Below are 16,542 nucleotides of genomic sequence, written 5' to 3'. Positions count from 1 at the left end.
ATTGTTGTTATTGATAGACCGTAATTCCTTCTATTACTGAATGTGGGAAATGGTGTCTATTGATGCCCAAATGAAGAAGCAATGTTGGAAGCAAGTGAGACATCTTTGACTTTTAATTGTCAGAATGTAGTCAAGTGTTGACAACCTGCAACTGATTGCTTTGCTTCATTATGTAAAACTGCTAGGAATGTCCAAAACTGATCCACAGGACTAAACCTTCCTGGCACAACACATCCACATGGACACTCATCTCTCCACTGATAATATAGAAACATTAATGACACGTTACACAAAATGCTATACAAAAACCTCAAACTGTGACACAGGCTATATGTTCTTAATGTAGAGCTTTATTTTTAAATTGATTTGAAAATTTCAATTTAAGTTTACTATAGATTAAGCCGGCAGATTAACAAATAAATATAAATTAATAAGGCCCTTGTCTAATCTTGCTAACAACTCTGTGAAGTAACAGGCTTTGGGCTACATGTCAAGGTCAACATCCTAACATAGTCATAATGAGAATACTAACATGCTGATGTCTAGCTTAATGTTTACCATGATCACCATACAATTAATCCTTTGGGAGCCATTAAAGGACCAAACTTCATGTCAATCTGTCCAATATTTGCAGTCGACCAAAGTGGTGCACTGGCTGACAAACAATACCATTCCTGGAACCACACTGCGAACGTGGCTAAAATGCTTAGGGTCTTGTGTTTCAGGAAAACAACAGAAACAAAAACAGTAGTTCGGGACATCCCTGAAAGCTTATAAACTTAAATTACAATCACGTTACAATTTGTACACACAGTGATCTAGGTTTCAGTTTTAAAATTTACAAGTAAATCACACCATTTCCCACTTTCAAATCATCACTGAATATTAGTAGACTGACGAACAAATGCAACAAGTTAGTTATTTCACTATTTATCTACTACTCTCTCACTTTTAAAAAGATGAATTCACTAAGGTAATATTGAAAGAACAAAAACCTTAAGACTTTCAAAGTCTCTCTGGTATTTCTCTCTCAGGCTGGCCACATCTCCTTCGAGGTGCTTGTTCTCCAGTTCGTCTCTCATGGTGTTCATCTGAGTCTCCAGCTCCTGAATCCGGTCCTTCAGAACCACCATGGAGTCCACCTCAGACATATTTTGTGCTTCCTCCCCCTTCCCCTGCTCCTCCTCTTCCATTGGTACTATGGCCTCATCACATGGTGGCGAGTGTGAAACCTCAGGGCCTTTTTGGTCATGCAGTTGCTCTTTGACACATTGAATGCTTTCCTCATACTCAGAATGTAACTTTTGAATCTTGTCGATGTGGATGTGCTGGAGCTCACAGATCCTCTGCTCAAACTGCTCCTCCAGTTTCCTCACATAACTCTCGTGCCGCTCCTTCATGGTGTCCATGTCCACCAGCAGGACCTCTAACTTTCGTTGGCTGTCAGATATCGTCTCCATGAGGGCCAGCTCCGTTGAAGCACGGCCTTGCTCTGCTTGGCGTAGCTCCTTCTTGTGCCTCTCATTCAGCTCTTTAGTGTCCTTCTGGTAATGCTCCTCCAGGAGGGCCAGGTGCTGCTGCTGCTGGGAGAGCTGGTTCACACGTTTGCTGATCTCACTCTTCAGTGTTTGGTTCTCAATCTGGAGAGTGGCCACCGTCTGTGTGAAGCTCAGACGCTCCTCCTGTAGGGACGCTTCGTATTTCTCTTGGATTGCACTGACGTTGCGGGCATGCTGCTGGACAAGAGCATCCATGTTCTGACCTGTCTGTTTACACCAGCCCAAATCTTGTTCATGCATGGCCCGTAACCTGCATGCCACATAAGCCACTTGCGCCTGGATAAGGGCTTCACGCATACAAAGAGAAGTACTTGTGAAATTATGTGAAGTTTGGTGCCCGAAAAGAGCGTGGATCATTTTAGCCAGCCCAGGATGGTTTCCACCACTTTCTATCTCTTGGGCATACTTATTGAGGACTGCTGCTTGTCTCTGAAGCTCATTAGCCAGATTGTCATGTGCATTTTGCAGTGTTTCAATAGAGTCAACGCCACACGAGGGCATCCCTCCAGCCAAGTGTCTGTCTACAATTTCCTCAGCCAGGTCTCGAGCTGATTCCATTTCAATCTGCTCCATGTAGGGCGCAAGTTCAGGGGGTCGAATGTCAGCCAACTTTTGTTTACTAAACCCAAAGTTATATTTGACTTCTTTTATTACATTTTTCAAATCAGGCCTTTTGGAAGCTTCAATAATTGCTTTCAGAGCCATTTCCCTTTGCTGTACATTATTATGAGCTTCAGTCAACTCCCTTTTCAGTATTTTGAATTTCTCTTCATAGCAAAGTTTAAGGTTTTGAATTGAATAGGCTAGTTCTGCTTTAATGAAGGTGTTAAAGATCGTGGCATCAACATCCACATCAGCTGACACATTGCCCTCTTTGCATTTACCAACATCTGTCTCAGCTTTCTCCAACTCTTTCCAGAATGCACTCTCTAACATCAACTTCCTGGTCAAGACATCAGCGTAAACTATAGCCAAGCAATCTTTGTCACTCCTTTTAATGTTCTCTATGTCTTCCCATATCTCCGCAAGAGCTTCTAGGATGTCAGACTTTGAGGTCTGCATTAACAAAGCCATCTTGTTCAAAACTACTGCCTCATAAGACAAGGTTTTGGCAAAGAGGTGCAAAGCTTCTTTATCTAGAGTCTCTGGAGTTTGATTCTGATGGACAAGTGGTATTTGCTCTTCCAATGTCTTTTGTCCTTGTCGGATGTACAGTGACGCATTGAACAAGTCGCTCTCTATCTCTGACAATGAATGCAGCTGTGAACCAGTGGAATCATGAGATCCACTGAGAATAGCCCTGACTTTCTCTCGACTATTTTCTACGCACGCCAGGGCCTTGGCGTAATGCTTATTGGCAGGAGTACTCTCTATCCCACTTCCACAACTGAACTCTTTCTCTGGGTAGTGCTTATTTTCTGTCAAATTTAGATCAATCTCGGATAAGTCTTCTGCTTGGGTGGATCGCTGCTCTTCGAGATTCTGTGTTAGGTTTCTTAGCTTATCCTCAGTGGCAAGCAGTTTAGTCTCCAGGGCATGTATGATGGTGATAAACCTCTCTGGGTCACTAGTATGTGGGAATGTGATATCAGAGGAGATATTTCCTTCAGTTAAAGGGATGATTTCATTTACATCTTCATCCACCTTTTGTCCCATGTCCACAAACGTACTTCTCTCCTGGCCTGTGACCAGGCTCTCTAAGCTCATGTATTTTTGGCACTGAATACTTGAAAATCGTATCCTTGATCTCTTGGCTTGAGACTCCTTATCATCTTGGGAGTTCTCTGTCTTGAGTGTATTGTCAAAGGAAAGTGAAAGGTCTGTGTCTGGTGATAAGGAGACTGATGTTTTAACTCTTCCTTTCTTGCTCTGCTCTGGGATTTGCCGTCTTTCCATGCGTAGGTCAGCATAGCCCAGCTGCAGGGCATTTAGATGTTGCTCTAGTTCTGCAATGCGGTCCTCTGCAACCACAAGCTTGGCTTGCAGATCCTTTTCAGCACTACATGGTTCAACTTTATCTAAGAGGCTTTGACTCATTTGACAGAGAAGCTCCTCTTTAGCTTGCAACTTCTGTTCCGTTTCCTCCAAGCTGTTGCCAAGTGCAGTCATTTTAACAAGTGCCTCTTTTAGGTCCTCTTCTTTGCGTTCCACCAGCCTCTCATACATCTCCTTAGTCTGCCGGATCTCTTCCTCTTTTTCTCTAAGGAACTGGCTCATTTTCTGAAACTCTTGGGTAGCCCTTTCATACGAGTGTTCCAGGGTGTAGTAATCGGCCTCTTCGGTTTCCAGACGATTGCGGAGCTTATTCACCTCTCGGTCTGCTTCTGCAATCTGATTAAGAAGCTCCTGACAGCGACAAGTGAGATGGCCTTTCTCTTCTTCTAGCCTACGCACACTCTCCCTCAATGACTCAACCATGTCAATCTTCTGGGCCAGCTCCTCTTGCAACTTTAACATTTCCTCCCTGCATTCTTTTCCTCCCGAGGTCTGCCTCCCTCTTAATAGAGCCTCTACCTGCTGCTCAGCCTCCAGCAGTCTATCCTCCATCTCTTTTTGTGCCATTTCAGCCTCAGCTAATTTTCTGCACAGGTTCTGTCTTTCCCTCTCATGACTTTCTTGCATGCTCTGCTGCTCCTTCCTCAAGCGCTCCTCCTTCAGTGCTTGACCCTCTTCAGTGGCACTAAGTCGAGCTGTGACCTCTTGTAGCCTCTCCTGCAACCTCTGCACCTCTCTCATGTGGTCTCGCTGCAGGGCCTGCTGGCGCTCCAGGTGCCTAAGGGCCTGGTTCCTCTCCAAGAGACTGGCCTCTACTTCACGGAGTCTGTCTTCACTGTCCTTTAGCTGGGCTCGGAGGGTGGCCTCACTTTGTCCATATTCCACTTCTTGTTCCTTTGAGCGCTCCTGCTCTAGCTTGAGCTCATTGCGCATTCGAGCCACAGCTTGTTCACTGGCTAAGATTTCAGCCATTGCAGAAGCTAGTTTCCCCTGCAGAGCCTGAATATCAGCCTCATGGCGGTCTACAGCATCCTGGGCTTCGGTGTAGCTTCTCTTCAGTGTCCGAATCTGCTGCTGAGCAAGGTCCTGCTTGCGCTTTTGGGACTCCAATTCACCCTGCAAATCTTGATTAAGCTTGTGCAAGCGTTGCCATGGCACTCTGTGCGGTGAAGAGGAAGGGGGTGTTGCACTCTTGAAAAAGATTGATGAGACAGTTTCATTAATGACATCAGCTTACTTCCCCTACCATATACGGAGAGCCACATCTCGGGGGTTACCAGGAAAACAAGTTTCCCCTTTTCTTTATAAGTATATCTTTGATCAGTGTTTTTTTTTCCCAAGCTTCCACTGTGCTTTTTCAGGCGTGACTTGAAAAAAGGGGTGTGAAATGAATACCCCCCAACAAACAAACAAGTGAACAAATAAAAACCTTCCGTGGGAGACCAACATGTCGATTTAAAAATAAAAATCCACCAAAGTAACTTTTAGAAAGTAAATGTGACACAACAAAATAACCCGTTTCTGTGATAATGTCATAGTTTAACTAATCAGTGGACAATGTACCAAAAAAAAAAAATTTGTTGATGTATACAATTCTGAAACACCAAAAAGCATGCAGATGTCAAGCTTGGAAAGGACACACAGACAAAGCACAGATGAACAGAGAGAAAAAGCACAGCGCAAGGCTCATTGATCAAGTTTCTTACCTTAAGCATATCAGATCAAATCAATTGTTTTCCCAGGAGATGTGAAACTCCATAAAAACAGTTAGTGAAAACTCATGCCAAGAACACCACAACCATGCGTAACAGTTTCAGAGAATAAGCACCCACACCTGTTAGTAGAATTTTATAAGTTACAGTTGCCACACATAAATCTATCACGAGCCAGTAGACTGTATAAGAAAAATACAATCTATCACGTACTGTGGTACAGCTGCGAACATTTAGTGCACCACATGTTTGACCAGTACATGTACCTCGCAAGTTTTGCAATATCATTCTACACATTTTAATGCTCAAAATGTCTTCGTCAAAACTTGTGTTACAACACTATTTATACAATTGGTGTAAATTTTGAATTTTATACTAATCCTGTGTGATGGATAGTGAGTGTAATACCTGCAGTACATAGCCCTCTCTGGCACTCTGTTCTCTCCCTAGTGCGTCTTCCAGCTGCTCCTTTAAAAGGTTGTTCTGCTTCTGTAGTCGGTCTAGCTCCTTCTGCTTCTGTCCCAACTGAACAAAGAAAAAGAAAGAAAAATATGAATAAATGGCACAAGACGCTCTGATTCCATAAACATAATGTATATGTCCACATTCACTAAACACACCTCTTTGTCTAGCAGCGCAGCAAGCTCATCCGCAGGCAATCTGTCGCAGTTACCAGAGTTTCCTAAAGCTGTGGTGATGGGCACTTGCTTCTCTTCTCTCAGCGGTGTTGTCTCCACTTGATGCCATCGCTGCTCAATCTCTTCATGGACACCTGAGCTTCTTTTGCCCTTATCGTCACCTGCAGGGTGAATGGCTGTGGGGTGGTCTACTTCCATCTTTCCCTGCTCTGGGCTTTCAGGCTTCGATGGCTGTACCGGTGGCATAGCGTTTAGAGTGGAAGTCATGGTAACAGTAACAGTATTTGGCATGTGGGTTGCACTGGTTGTGCTGTGTGGAGGTACACCCCTCCTGACATTCTCCTTTTCTGCTTCTTCTGTCAGAGAAGGTGGGTGAGCGCCTGATATCGAGGAGGTTTGGAGGGAGGAGGTAGAGACGGGAGAGGACGCTAATGAAGAAGGTGAAGAGGAGGGAGAGCAATATGAGGAAGTTGTGGAGAACGATGAACTGAGGTCGACGGTGTCTGCTCGTTCCTTCAAAGGCTTTTCGGTCTGATCCATTTTGAACTCAGACCAATCAAAAGTCTTAGAGCGGCCCTCTGGTCTGCGCTCACGAACTCGGCTTTTACGGGACTCAGAGGGAGGAACAGAGGCATTGTTGCCAGCTGGCTGTCTGTGGACGTCAGACCTGGGGGCCTCAGAAATGGGGCTTGGCTCAGGGGTGACCTGTGGACACGGCTCCAACATCACTTGGGCTTTTATCTTCTCATCAGGGAGGGATCTGAATGAACAAAAGCACAGCAAATAAAATATGATATATAGCCAGGCTTAAACATGATATTGACAATTTTATAGTAACATCGACTCAAGCTATAATACTATTACATAAAGCTTTGCTGGACAGAAAAACAACACAGACAGTTCTGGTAGCGCCGCATCAGTTGACAGTGAACTAACAGGGTGTCTGCAGGGTTCAGCAAATAAAATTAAAGACTTTTAAAGACGGTTATTTCCACATGGAAGGCAATTTAATACCAGTTTCACAATCACACCAAATACCAAAGTATGAAAGTGTGATGGAAAACCAGTAGGGACAATAAGGCCTAGAATTATTTATTATTACAGCAAATTTTTTCAGTGCTTCCGTGCTGTATATAATAATCATTTCTAATGATATAATTAAATGAGTGTGGACCTGGATGGGGAGCATTAAATGGATGAATGGACTAACCAATGGAAAAATTATTACTAAATTTAGGTCTTCGCTAAAGTTGACACTTGCCAATTGTGAGACGATAAGCTTCCTCGCTACTGTGAATAGCAGTAGTGGCAGTGTTTGCTGCATGATGCTCCACAAAAGAGGATTGAACAGCCTCCTGCACACACAGTTCTCCGTCGCCCCAATCCCACTTTCAGTTTAGCAGTGTGTAATGTCTCCCAACAGCCCAGATACAAAAACAATTTATGACTGACGTTGCTTAATTTTTAAAAAATGTATACGTTCTCAGGTATTTTTTCTTTTTTTTTTTTAACCAAACTGAATTAAATATTTCTTTTACAACTTTTCAAGACCTGCAGATACCCTGATTTACAAAACAGACATAAAAAAAAAAAAAAAAAAATCAGTGGAATGCATCAAAGTCAAAGTATTAACATCAAAACATTTATAAGGCACACTTTGCACCGGGCTGAAAGCAGCTTTGGCGATCGCAGTCATGATCCGAGGTAAGCCTGATGGGCTTTAGCTATCATGTCATTTTCATGTATTTAACATATAATGGCTTAATGTGAAGAACATGTTTGTTAGCGAACTGCACACTCACTGACACTTTTAATGCAGAGAGCCAGAGCATCTTTTTTAAAAGAGTGACCTTACGGAATGATCTATTTTTACCATGTTGTGTGGAGGTGTCAGGAGGTGTGAGTAAGGGGAAAATGAGAAGGGACAGAGCTCAAGAATGAGAAAGAGGTGTCTGTGCAGAAATTCCAAAAATATCACTCATTCTACCCTTGGAGAGAGCAGCCAAAGAGACGCCGACAGAGACAGAGTGAAGTGTGTGATTCAGTAAATGCAGCTCAGAGTGTGTATACATTATCATATGTGATGAGCCATCCAAAACACTGAAATAAATGATGAGGTAGTTAAAAGAATCCTTAGGTGAACTGTTGTTTTAGAACAGGTCCAGAAAAAAAATAGATGTTTATGCCTTTTGCTTGTAGGCGTCAGTTATTTTTTTTGTTTGTTCTACTGAGGGGACAGTCACATCACAGTGTCGATTAAAATCAGTCTCTGCTGTTGATCAATGCAGGTTGGGTGGATTATTCTAGTATGCTGATGTGATTGCAGTGTGTGTCTCTACAGTGGCACAACCAACAGGGAGACATTACTCAACAATCACATGACATAGGGCAGGACGACAAACACGCTGGGGCTGACATTGCTGAGCAATTACATCACTGTTTGAGGAGGGGGAGATATTCAACACATAAGCACTCCAACCTGGGCTTCAGAACGGATAGTTTCAGAGAGATGTTTTTCCTGGAAGCAGGTTGAAAATACCGGTTGAGGGAGAAAGAGACAGGAGGAGAGAGAGAGAGGGTGAGGAGGAGAGAGGGATTAAGATAAAATAAGTGAGAAAAGGAGTCGTTTCATCTGCCAGTGGTTGAAGTGTTAATCCTCTTTGGGTATTACCGGGTGACATCGGGGGCAATAGTGGGTCGCACATTCTTCATAATGGCCTGAATCCAGTTGCGACGGATTCCAGAGGTCATGGCTGACAGGGTGCATGCTCCCTCTTTACACTGAAAGCAGAAAGGCATGACATTAACACACCGATTAGAATACCTTTTTGACACTTAGAAAAAAAAAACATTAGCAGGTGTTTTTGTACAAGCTTCAAATAAACTTCAAGTATGTAGCTGTGAAATTGCAAACTCTTCTTTCACTGTAACCAGAGGTGGTTAGAAGATGTACATTCACTGATGTCCTTAAGTAACCTCTTTAGAATAACTGTAATAGCAAAAGTAGCTGTAACTCTAAACGGAGTGTATTTCACTCTCCATCAACAGCTAGCCACAGCACACTCACAATTCTGTTTTATCAGCACTTTAATAATGGTTGAAAAAAATTAAAAAATAACTGAAATGAGGCAACAAATTCTTGGCTTCACTTCTCCTTTGATTTACTCTGTTGTGCTGTCGAACTACACTGAGGTCAGGTTCCGAATGCTTGTGTAAAAGCAGGGCATCAAAACACCACACTGACACGGAGCCGAGGAGAAGAGTTTGTATTTTTATGCTGTCATCACACCCGCATTTTTACCACCATGCACCTGTATCATGTGCAATCCATTCAAACTACTATATAATCATATAATTCAATCAATCAATCATTACATATCACTGAACTCGCAACTTCAATGTGCACTGCTCTGTCAAAAAGTCTCTGTTCAGACGGACTGAAGATAAACTGAATATACAGTGGATTGCCCAACATGGGTGTTTTCAATGGACTGCCAGAGTGAGTCTGTGTAATGTTGTCAGATCATATTTTTACAATAATTGTAAAATTTTAAAAATATTTCACTAATCTAATCTATGACACTGAACAAGACATTTCAATCACTTATGGGCAATTTTCAGTTTTAAGATTCTTACAAATACCATTTAATGTTGATATGAATAGAGGCAGATGTAACACTTTCATGTATATACGCAGATACACACTTAACAATAGAAACAGAATTTATCCTATACTCACTTGCCTTATATCTTAGGTTTACTGTGTGTGCAATAAATTTAACTTCTTATACAGCGACCTCTAGTGGCACTTAAGTGAGCTCTTCAAGCCCGCAGTAATGTGTGAAAGCCTCTGAAGACACAGTAATGAGGTTTAAGAGATCAGGCGCTTCACTCCAGACATCAGGATCTTAACGTAAGATAAGCCAATGACAGAACAACAGCACCTTCCAGTCTGACCACGGAGCAGTGAAAGTAGATATAAATACTACAGTTATTAATTTCTCGACACCAAACCCATGTTGTTCTCAGCCAAAGAGACAACGATCCCCTCGACTACTCTATTTCTGACTTCCTCCACTAAATAGCTGCGGAAGCTGTTTCGAGCAAATGTAAACAAAAGAAATGACCTTGTAGCTACCTTCTCCTCATGTTGGATTAGTACGGGAAGTTTACATCTATAAGTGGCAGGAACAAAACCCCCACTGACATCTAATGTATAACCATTGCATTGCAGGCCACTATATATGTCCAGTAAATATTTTGCCAGCAACAAGTGCTAAAAATGTTTAGTAGCCAAAGGATTACATGAAGAAAGCACTGTCTCATTACGTTCACAACATGATCCATGCAACTACAGGGCTGTTGTCCTATTATGGTTCAGAGTCAAATTGCCGTGTAGAGCAATGTTTCTTACAATGTGGGAGCCAATGTGGACAGGACCTTTGAATGCAAGAGGTTAGGTAAACATATTGTGAAGGATGAGCACATGAGTTCAGGAAGACGAGCGGGGATGGCAACGGCCGGAGCAGATTTAGACCACCATGATGTCAGCCTTTCACAGAGAGATGACAAGTCAAGTGACATCCTTCATGACAGACAAAGAATCGTTTCAAAAAGAGAAATGGACAAACCTGATACCTAAAGTTGCACCACATGGTGTCTAAGGCTGTTTATAGACTGGCAGGAGACAGCAGAGCTAAACTGTGCAGACAATGAGTTTCATCTGTGCTGGTGATTAATGACGCCGGACGATCGATGACATGAAGAATCAACACTCACCAGGATTTGGAAGCCGTAATTTCTCTGGACCGGGAACTCTTTGACATCATGACAAGTGGAAAGATCAATCTCACCATCCAGTTCTGAAGCCTAAGGAGAATTAAAAAGAAGGGGAACAAGATGAAAAATAAAATGCTAACGGCACATTCATTCACATAAATAATCAAAAAACTTTTCAATCACTTTGAGGACTGCTCCTACCTCCTCGGCTATTGAGTCCTTATAGTACCTCAGATTCTGGTCTGTGAGGACAAACCAGTGTTTCTTCCACTAAGGGGGAAAAAAAAACAACATTAACATTAAGATTTCTCTTCTACTGTATGTATGTTGTGATATTACGTCAGTAGGAGAGAGAAGCAGAAGGGCCATTTACTCCTACTAATGAGAACAAATTACCATTCCATCTTCATACAGCTTGGTCATCCATCCTTTTTTGAAGTTCAGCAGATCTGGCTGCAACGGACACAAACCAGAGTGGCGTGATTAAAATTAAAAATCAATAATGAGAAATTAGGAAGGTGTCTTCTAATTAAACATTTAGCACATAAACAAAGAGAAATTCAGGACAGAAAAGCAGGATTATATTTTGTTGAAACATTTTGTACCAATTTATCCTTATAATAAAAGTCATCATCAAGTGAGTATTCATCACTGTTGTGATCAGAATATACAAATATATACATCTCCCTAATCACTGACGCATTTATGTGCATTTGTTTACATTTAGGTCACCACCTCAGCTCAAGTATATGCACCGTTACGAGGTTCAAGCTAAAGAGACCGACTGGCGGGAGCTGTGAAACACAAACTGCTGCACATTGAAACCAAACTCAAGTCTGTTTATAGACTCTAAATCATTCGTCCAAAACCCGTCTTCTGCTCACTCAACAATACCTTTTTTCTGTTGAGCTTCATAAGGTGTGGTGTCACCGTCTGGCAGAGAGTCATTCTGATGGCTACCTGCTTTCACTTCATATGTTGACAATCTGTTTCTTTCCTTCTGTCCCGGGGACATACACACGACTGCGGCTGCTTGTGTGCTGGCTATTTATAATCATCAGTGGCAGTGGCGGCAGTGGTGTGTACATGAATGTGAAGGCGTGTGTGTGTTCGAGTGGGTGGGGGGTTCTGGCAGCTGCAGCTCGGCCAGAGAGACCAACCACACACTGACTGGATCACCCCTGCAGCACTCTCTGAACAGACTTGAGATCAGTAGCAGTTTGTCAGACTGATAGGAGTCATAGCTCAGGAGGATACCAGTGCAACCTAAAGCAGCTAGTGGACTACTTTAATCTCAGTTGTGAAGCGTAAAGAAAACAAGAGCGGTAATGCTATACGAGTGTGGAGTCGCAGTAGTGTTGGGTGCATGCTTAACTGAAGTTAAATTATGAAAGCTGCTTTTATGACCTGATTTTGTAGTATATGCTTTAGATGTTGACTGATGACTGTTGGTACTCACAGTCATTGAAGACTCCGTGACTCTGCGGTCCAGTGACTTGGCTCTTCTTAGGTTGGCAAAAGTGGAGCTGGACACATCAGGGACTGAACGATCTTTCCCTGCATCCAGTGACATCTCCTATAAATATTAAATTTGTATTATAAATTAGAATTAGAAGTAACTGCATGTTATCAAAGTAGGGAGATCATGTCTAACTTATTATGCAGTACATCTTCGATTCAAAATTCTTTTAATGGCAGCATTTTACGCCTTTTCTGATTTAGTTGTTCAGGATTAATGGAAAGAACAGCGTACATGTTTATTAGCCAGATAGCGTCTCTCACTGCGGCCTTGTCTCTGGATTACAACGGTGTTGGTGGTGGGCTCATTGGAGCTGCTTGTGTCCATACGTTCCACATGCTGACCCTCCTCGAACCGGCCGATGATTTGAGAACGCCTAAGAAACACATACAGTTTTTCTCTTCAAAGACGTACTCGATAAACCTTACATGTTTCACTTAAAACATAAAAGTCTTGTGTGACAGTGAGCAAAATATTGAGCAAATAAAATCACAGTAGTAAAATTAACAGGTTATTCTTAATAAACCTAAACATAATAATGCAGCATTTCAATCCTAATCATAATAATGCAGCATCTCAATCCTACATGGTGGCAGAATCAGTTAGCATAAAAACAAGACAAAGCATAATATGAAAGCAGTGTGAAAGTAATTTCAGTTTATTGTGTGCAGAGTGCAATGCTGTCATTACTGTGCAGTATTCACACACAATTATGTTGGACATCATTCTAGAGTCGAGTCCCTTTCACAGTCAACAATGTGCAGCACAAAGTAGAAGTAATATCCCCAAAGAGAACAATCAATAGATACACCAAAGAATAAAGAGTAGTGTTATATGATGAGAGATTGAACTTAAGAAGAAAAGGAAAATATCTAGGATGGTGGATTAAAATTGCAGAAGTAGCAGCAGTGGCAACAGACTTAGTGTTACCTTAACCACTTGTTAATGTGTATGAATTTGTGACTGCATGAGAAAGGAAGAAAGATTCAACTGTAGTTATAACCAACCAGTACCAACCATTAGTATGTCTGAGTATGCACAGTGTTTATGCTCAACCAGGTATGTATATGGAACAGTGTATGTGTGTGCTTCCAGGCAGAGATGAAATGATAGAAAGCAGGAATCAGCGGTGACCAGCAGGGAACAGCATTGGGACAGGAATGGAGGGGTTGGTTGAGCATTAGCTCTGAGAAGCTCTGTTCAGAGGCCCCTGGAAAAGATTGAAACGACAAAAGAAACTAGCAAAGTAGCAAAGGCAAAAGGTAGAGACCAATAGAAAAGAAAGTAACACGTGCATTTAAATCTCCCAAAATCATTAATGGCAAACCACTGGTAAGCTCGGGTAGGCAGCAATAGCAATAGATGCTCAAAAGGTAGGAATGCCTGGAGGACAGCAGTCACAGGGGGGTGCTAATAAACTAAAATGCTGTACGTTTTAAGCAATGTATGAGCTTCACATAATAGATTACTTGGCATGTATATGTTTTAAGGCTATGCTAAGAGCTAACAACCAGTGGCTCATTAATGATTATTAATCAAGTTTGCCATCATTATCACAAGTCCATCTGCATTAATATTTCTGCTGTGTGGTGTGTGTTCAGCATTCAGCATTGATCTATCAGAAAGCAAGTCCAACAAATGAAAAATGTCTCTCTCTGATCTTTGTTGCAGCGTGCCGAGCATGACACTTATCCATAACCTCTCACCTGCGCTCCTCCCCGAACAGCCGAGCCACCTCCTCTCTGCCAGGACTCCGTGTCCGTGCCCTCAGCTCTTGCCGCTTTTTCTCCGAGCGGAACGCCTCTCGGTAGCTCAGCCTGCGAGCCCGTGGCACGTCCGACAGCGCTGCATACTCCCTGCCAGACCGGCCTACTCGGCCTCCGCCGCCACTGACACTATTAGTGCTCCCTCCACCACCACTGCATCCCTCCCAGGTGGGCGTACTGCCGCTGGGATCAGAGTCCAGCGAGCTCTGGGAGGAACTGATGGTGGAGTAGCTGGGGGAAACAAGTGCACCTGGAGAAGGGAGAGGATCTTGGGAAGGTTGATAAGGGGAAGTTTGGGGGTCTGACTCGGAGGTGTACCTGGGACTGGGAGCTCCTAAAGAGGAGGATGATGCTGAAGAGGACAGGGGCAGATGTTGAGGTGGCTGGGGTGGCTGGGAATGCTGTGCAGACTGTGGAGAAGGCTCCGACTTGGTCTTCTCCAGGGAAAAGTAACCGCTCTCCACGCGTACCTTGCGTCCAGTATTCATGGTGCCACCATCTGAAACAAGTAGACAGTGCCACTGATATGAAACACCCAAAACAGTCTGTTGATAGTAAATATCTGACCTTAAATTACAAATCTGTTGTACACTACATAATGTTGACTTGTCAAAATAGATGGAAAAGTCACTACTTCCCAAAACAAAAAGGCTTATGCTTTAGCAGTTTCCAAAAGTGATCTGGTTTTCCTACTAAACAGTGAAACAAAAGCTAAAGTCTATGTACATATTTTAAAGAATTCACATGGTTTTTCTTAATCCTCACCGTCTTGAGTAGTGATACTGGAGTCTGGTTGGCTCTGGCTCAGCTGGCTGAGACAGGAGGCACTGCGGCTGCAGGGGATGGTGGCCCTGCTCCAGCGGCTCTCCTCCTGCCACAGGGTGGCACGGCTCATTGGGACACGCTCAGCACTGGCAATGCTGCTGGGCAGGCAGGGGATGCTGCCTCCGCTGCTGCTGCTGGTCACTGTCACCTTGGCAGGGCCGGGCTCCTGGGTAGAGGTTCGGGTTGTAAGGAGTGGATAAGAAGAGGAAAGGACATAATGGGAGGTAAGGTCACACAGAGACTACAAAAAGGAATATGAGAAGGAAGGAGATTAAAGAGCAATTAAAGACTGTAAAGTAAATTTAAGACATCTTTTATTTATTTATTTATTTTATTTTGATTCCTAACTGCAGTGGTGTTAAATCATGTGCCAGTCACCCAACCAGCTGCTCCCTCTCTGTTTGAAATGGTGCCATTCAGTGAAATCAACCTCCTGCACAGCACAGTGATCTCTCTTGTTTGGAGAAGTAACAAGCCGACACTTGGTGTTGAGTGGCGCATGATTTCACACTACTGGTCTGTTTATTTGTTTGACTTGTTGGATTTTTATGCGTATATGTCAGGAATATCCAATTTCAAAGTGACAAAGCAAAAGAACATTTCTTTCATCAGTGGTAAAATGACAAATCCTGGGAAGAGAGGAGGAGGATGTGTGGGAAGGAGAAAGAGATGGACAGCTTGACAAAGAACAAAGAGTTCATTCAGGACAAACACACCTGTACAGAGAACAAAAACCAGAACGAGGGCATTCTGTAGAGGTGGAATATATTGGAATCAAATTTCTAGGATAAAAATCATACAGATCATCTCCACTTGATTATTGAAAGTACAAACAAAATTAAAACACATTCCTGTTGTGTTCAAAGTTTGATCTTCATATTGGGAAGTCTCTTGGTGATCAGAAGACCAACAAAATCATTAGAGATTTTAAGGAGAGAGAGAGAGAAAGATTTCCAAAAGCAAAGCGACCCTCTAACAACTCCTCATCCAGCCTACTTCAATCACCACAAACATGCTGTTGTGCTAAGAATCACTCTTTCAGGATCAGAGGGAGAAGCAGAAAGCATGTCTTTCTTATTCGCCCGTCACCAGGATTGATTAGGATTGGAATAAACAGTTTATTAGGGCTGGGATTTCAAGCCACTGAGGGTGAAGCAGGATAATAATAAAAAAATAAAAAAAGTTTGGCCGAGCTGAACTCACTGGGTGTCCATTCATGTCTTCAGTGGAAAAACACTGGCTTGGAGTTACTCCACCCTGCCAATCACAAAAAGCCTATGATGTTAATGCTTGCTATGCAATGCGGATTATATTCAGTACAGGTAGACCCAAAAATCTGTCTTGGTGTTTTGATAGTTTCTGTATTTTTTTTTTTTTTTTTTTTTTTTTAACTGCAATGTTGTGTTTTGTTCTCATTTAGGCCAAATTCATGCAAATTCATGATGTATAGCACTATTTCAAGTTAAGTTTAGTGTTTTGTTTAAGAGCCAAGAATCTGAAAGTACAAACTCCTTCCAGACTATTTCAGCAGAGTATGAGACACAAGAAGTTATCACTGTTTCCTGTCATGCAGTTTTTTTTTTCTGTGCCTAAGGTCAGGTGCTTCAATTAAGGGGCGCCACCCAGAAGGCAAACATGTTACTGTGCTCAAGTATTTACAACCATCCCTGAGCATATGTATCCACTAACTTAAGTAGAAGTGGGAGGAGAGCATTCAGGTGAAAATGAGAAGTGTGGAAAATTTGAGCC

The 16,542-nt window shown here is 42.6% G+C and overlaps 1 protein-coding gene across 6 annotated transcripts in view; it reads right to left on the bottom strand.

The window, feature by feature from the left end:
• The window catches only part of mpripa (myosin phosphatase Rho interacting protein a), a 48,086-nt gene that overhangs the window by 5,013 nt on the left and 26,531 nt on the right, over positions 1–16,542 (bottom strand). For 2 of the 6 annotated variants that reach the window (XR_002761009.2, XM_023411182.2), the window contains exons 6-18: positions 15,997–16,050; positions 14,734–14,959; positions 13,909–14,467; positions 12,437–12,578; positions 12,143–12,259; positions 11,080–11,136; positions 10,885–10,953; positions 10,684–10,773; positions 8,576–8,685; positions 8,384–8,422; positions 5,887–6,664; positions 5,675–5,791; positions 996–4,745 (exon numbers count right to left, since the gene is read on the bottom strand). Coding sequence is in view for 4 of the 6 variants with exons in the window: in XM_023411182.2 (XP_023266950.1) it covers positions 996–4,745; positions 5,675–5,791; positions 5,887–6,664; positions 8,384–8,422; positions 8,576–8,685; positions 10,684–10,773; positions 10,885–10,953; positions 11,080–11,136; positions 12,143–12,259; positions 12,437–12,578; positions 13,909–14,467; positions 14,734–14,959; positions 15,997–16,050 (6,108 nt within the window). In the remaining 2 variants the exon portion in view is untranslated. The remainder of the gene's footprint in view (positions 1–995; positions 4,746–5,674; positions 5,792–5,886; positions 6,665–8,383; positions 8,423–8,575; positions 8,686–10,683; positions 10,774–10,884; positions 10,954–11,079; positions 11,137–12,142; positions 12,260–12,436; positions 12,579–13,908; positions 14,468–14,733; positions 14,960–15,996; positions 16,051–16,542) is intronic. The other 4 variants (XR_015437565.1, XM_023411184.1, XM_023411186.2 and 1 more) reach the window with 3 other exon arrangements.

Source organism: Seriola lalandi, unplaced genomic scaffold (genome assembly GCF_002814215.2).
Source record: "Seriola lalandi dorsalis isolate HSWRI2012SDOR001 ecotype SW California unplaced genomic scaffold, Sedor1 jcf7180002054464, whole genome shotgun sequence".
NCBI classification, from domain to species: domain Eukaryota; kingdom Metazoa; phylum Chordata; class Actinopteri; order Carangiformes; family Carangidae; genus Seriola; species Seriola lalandi.
This window is presented reverse-complemented; position numbering and strand designations above follow the sequence as displayed.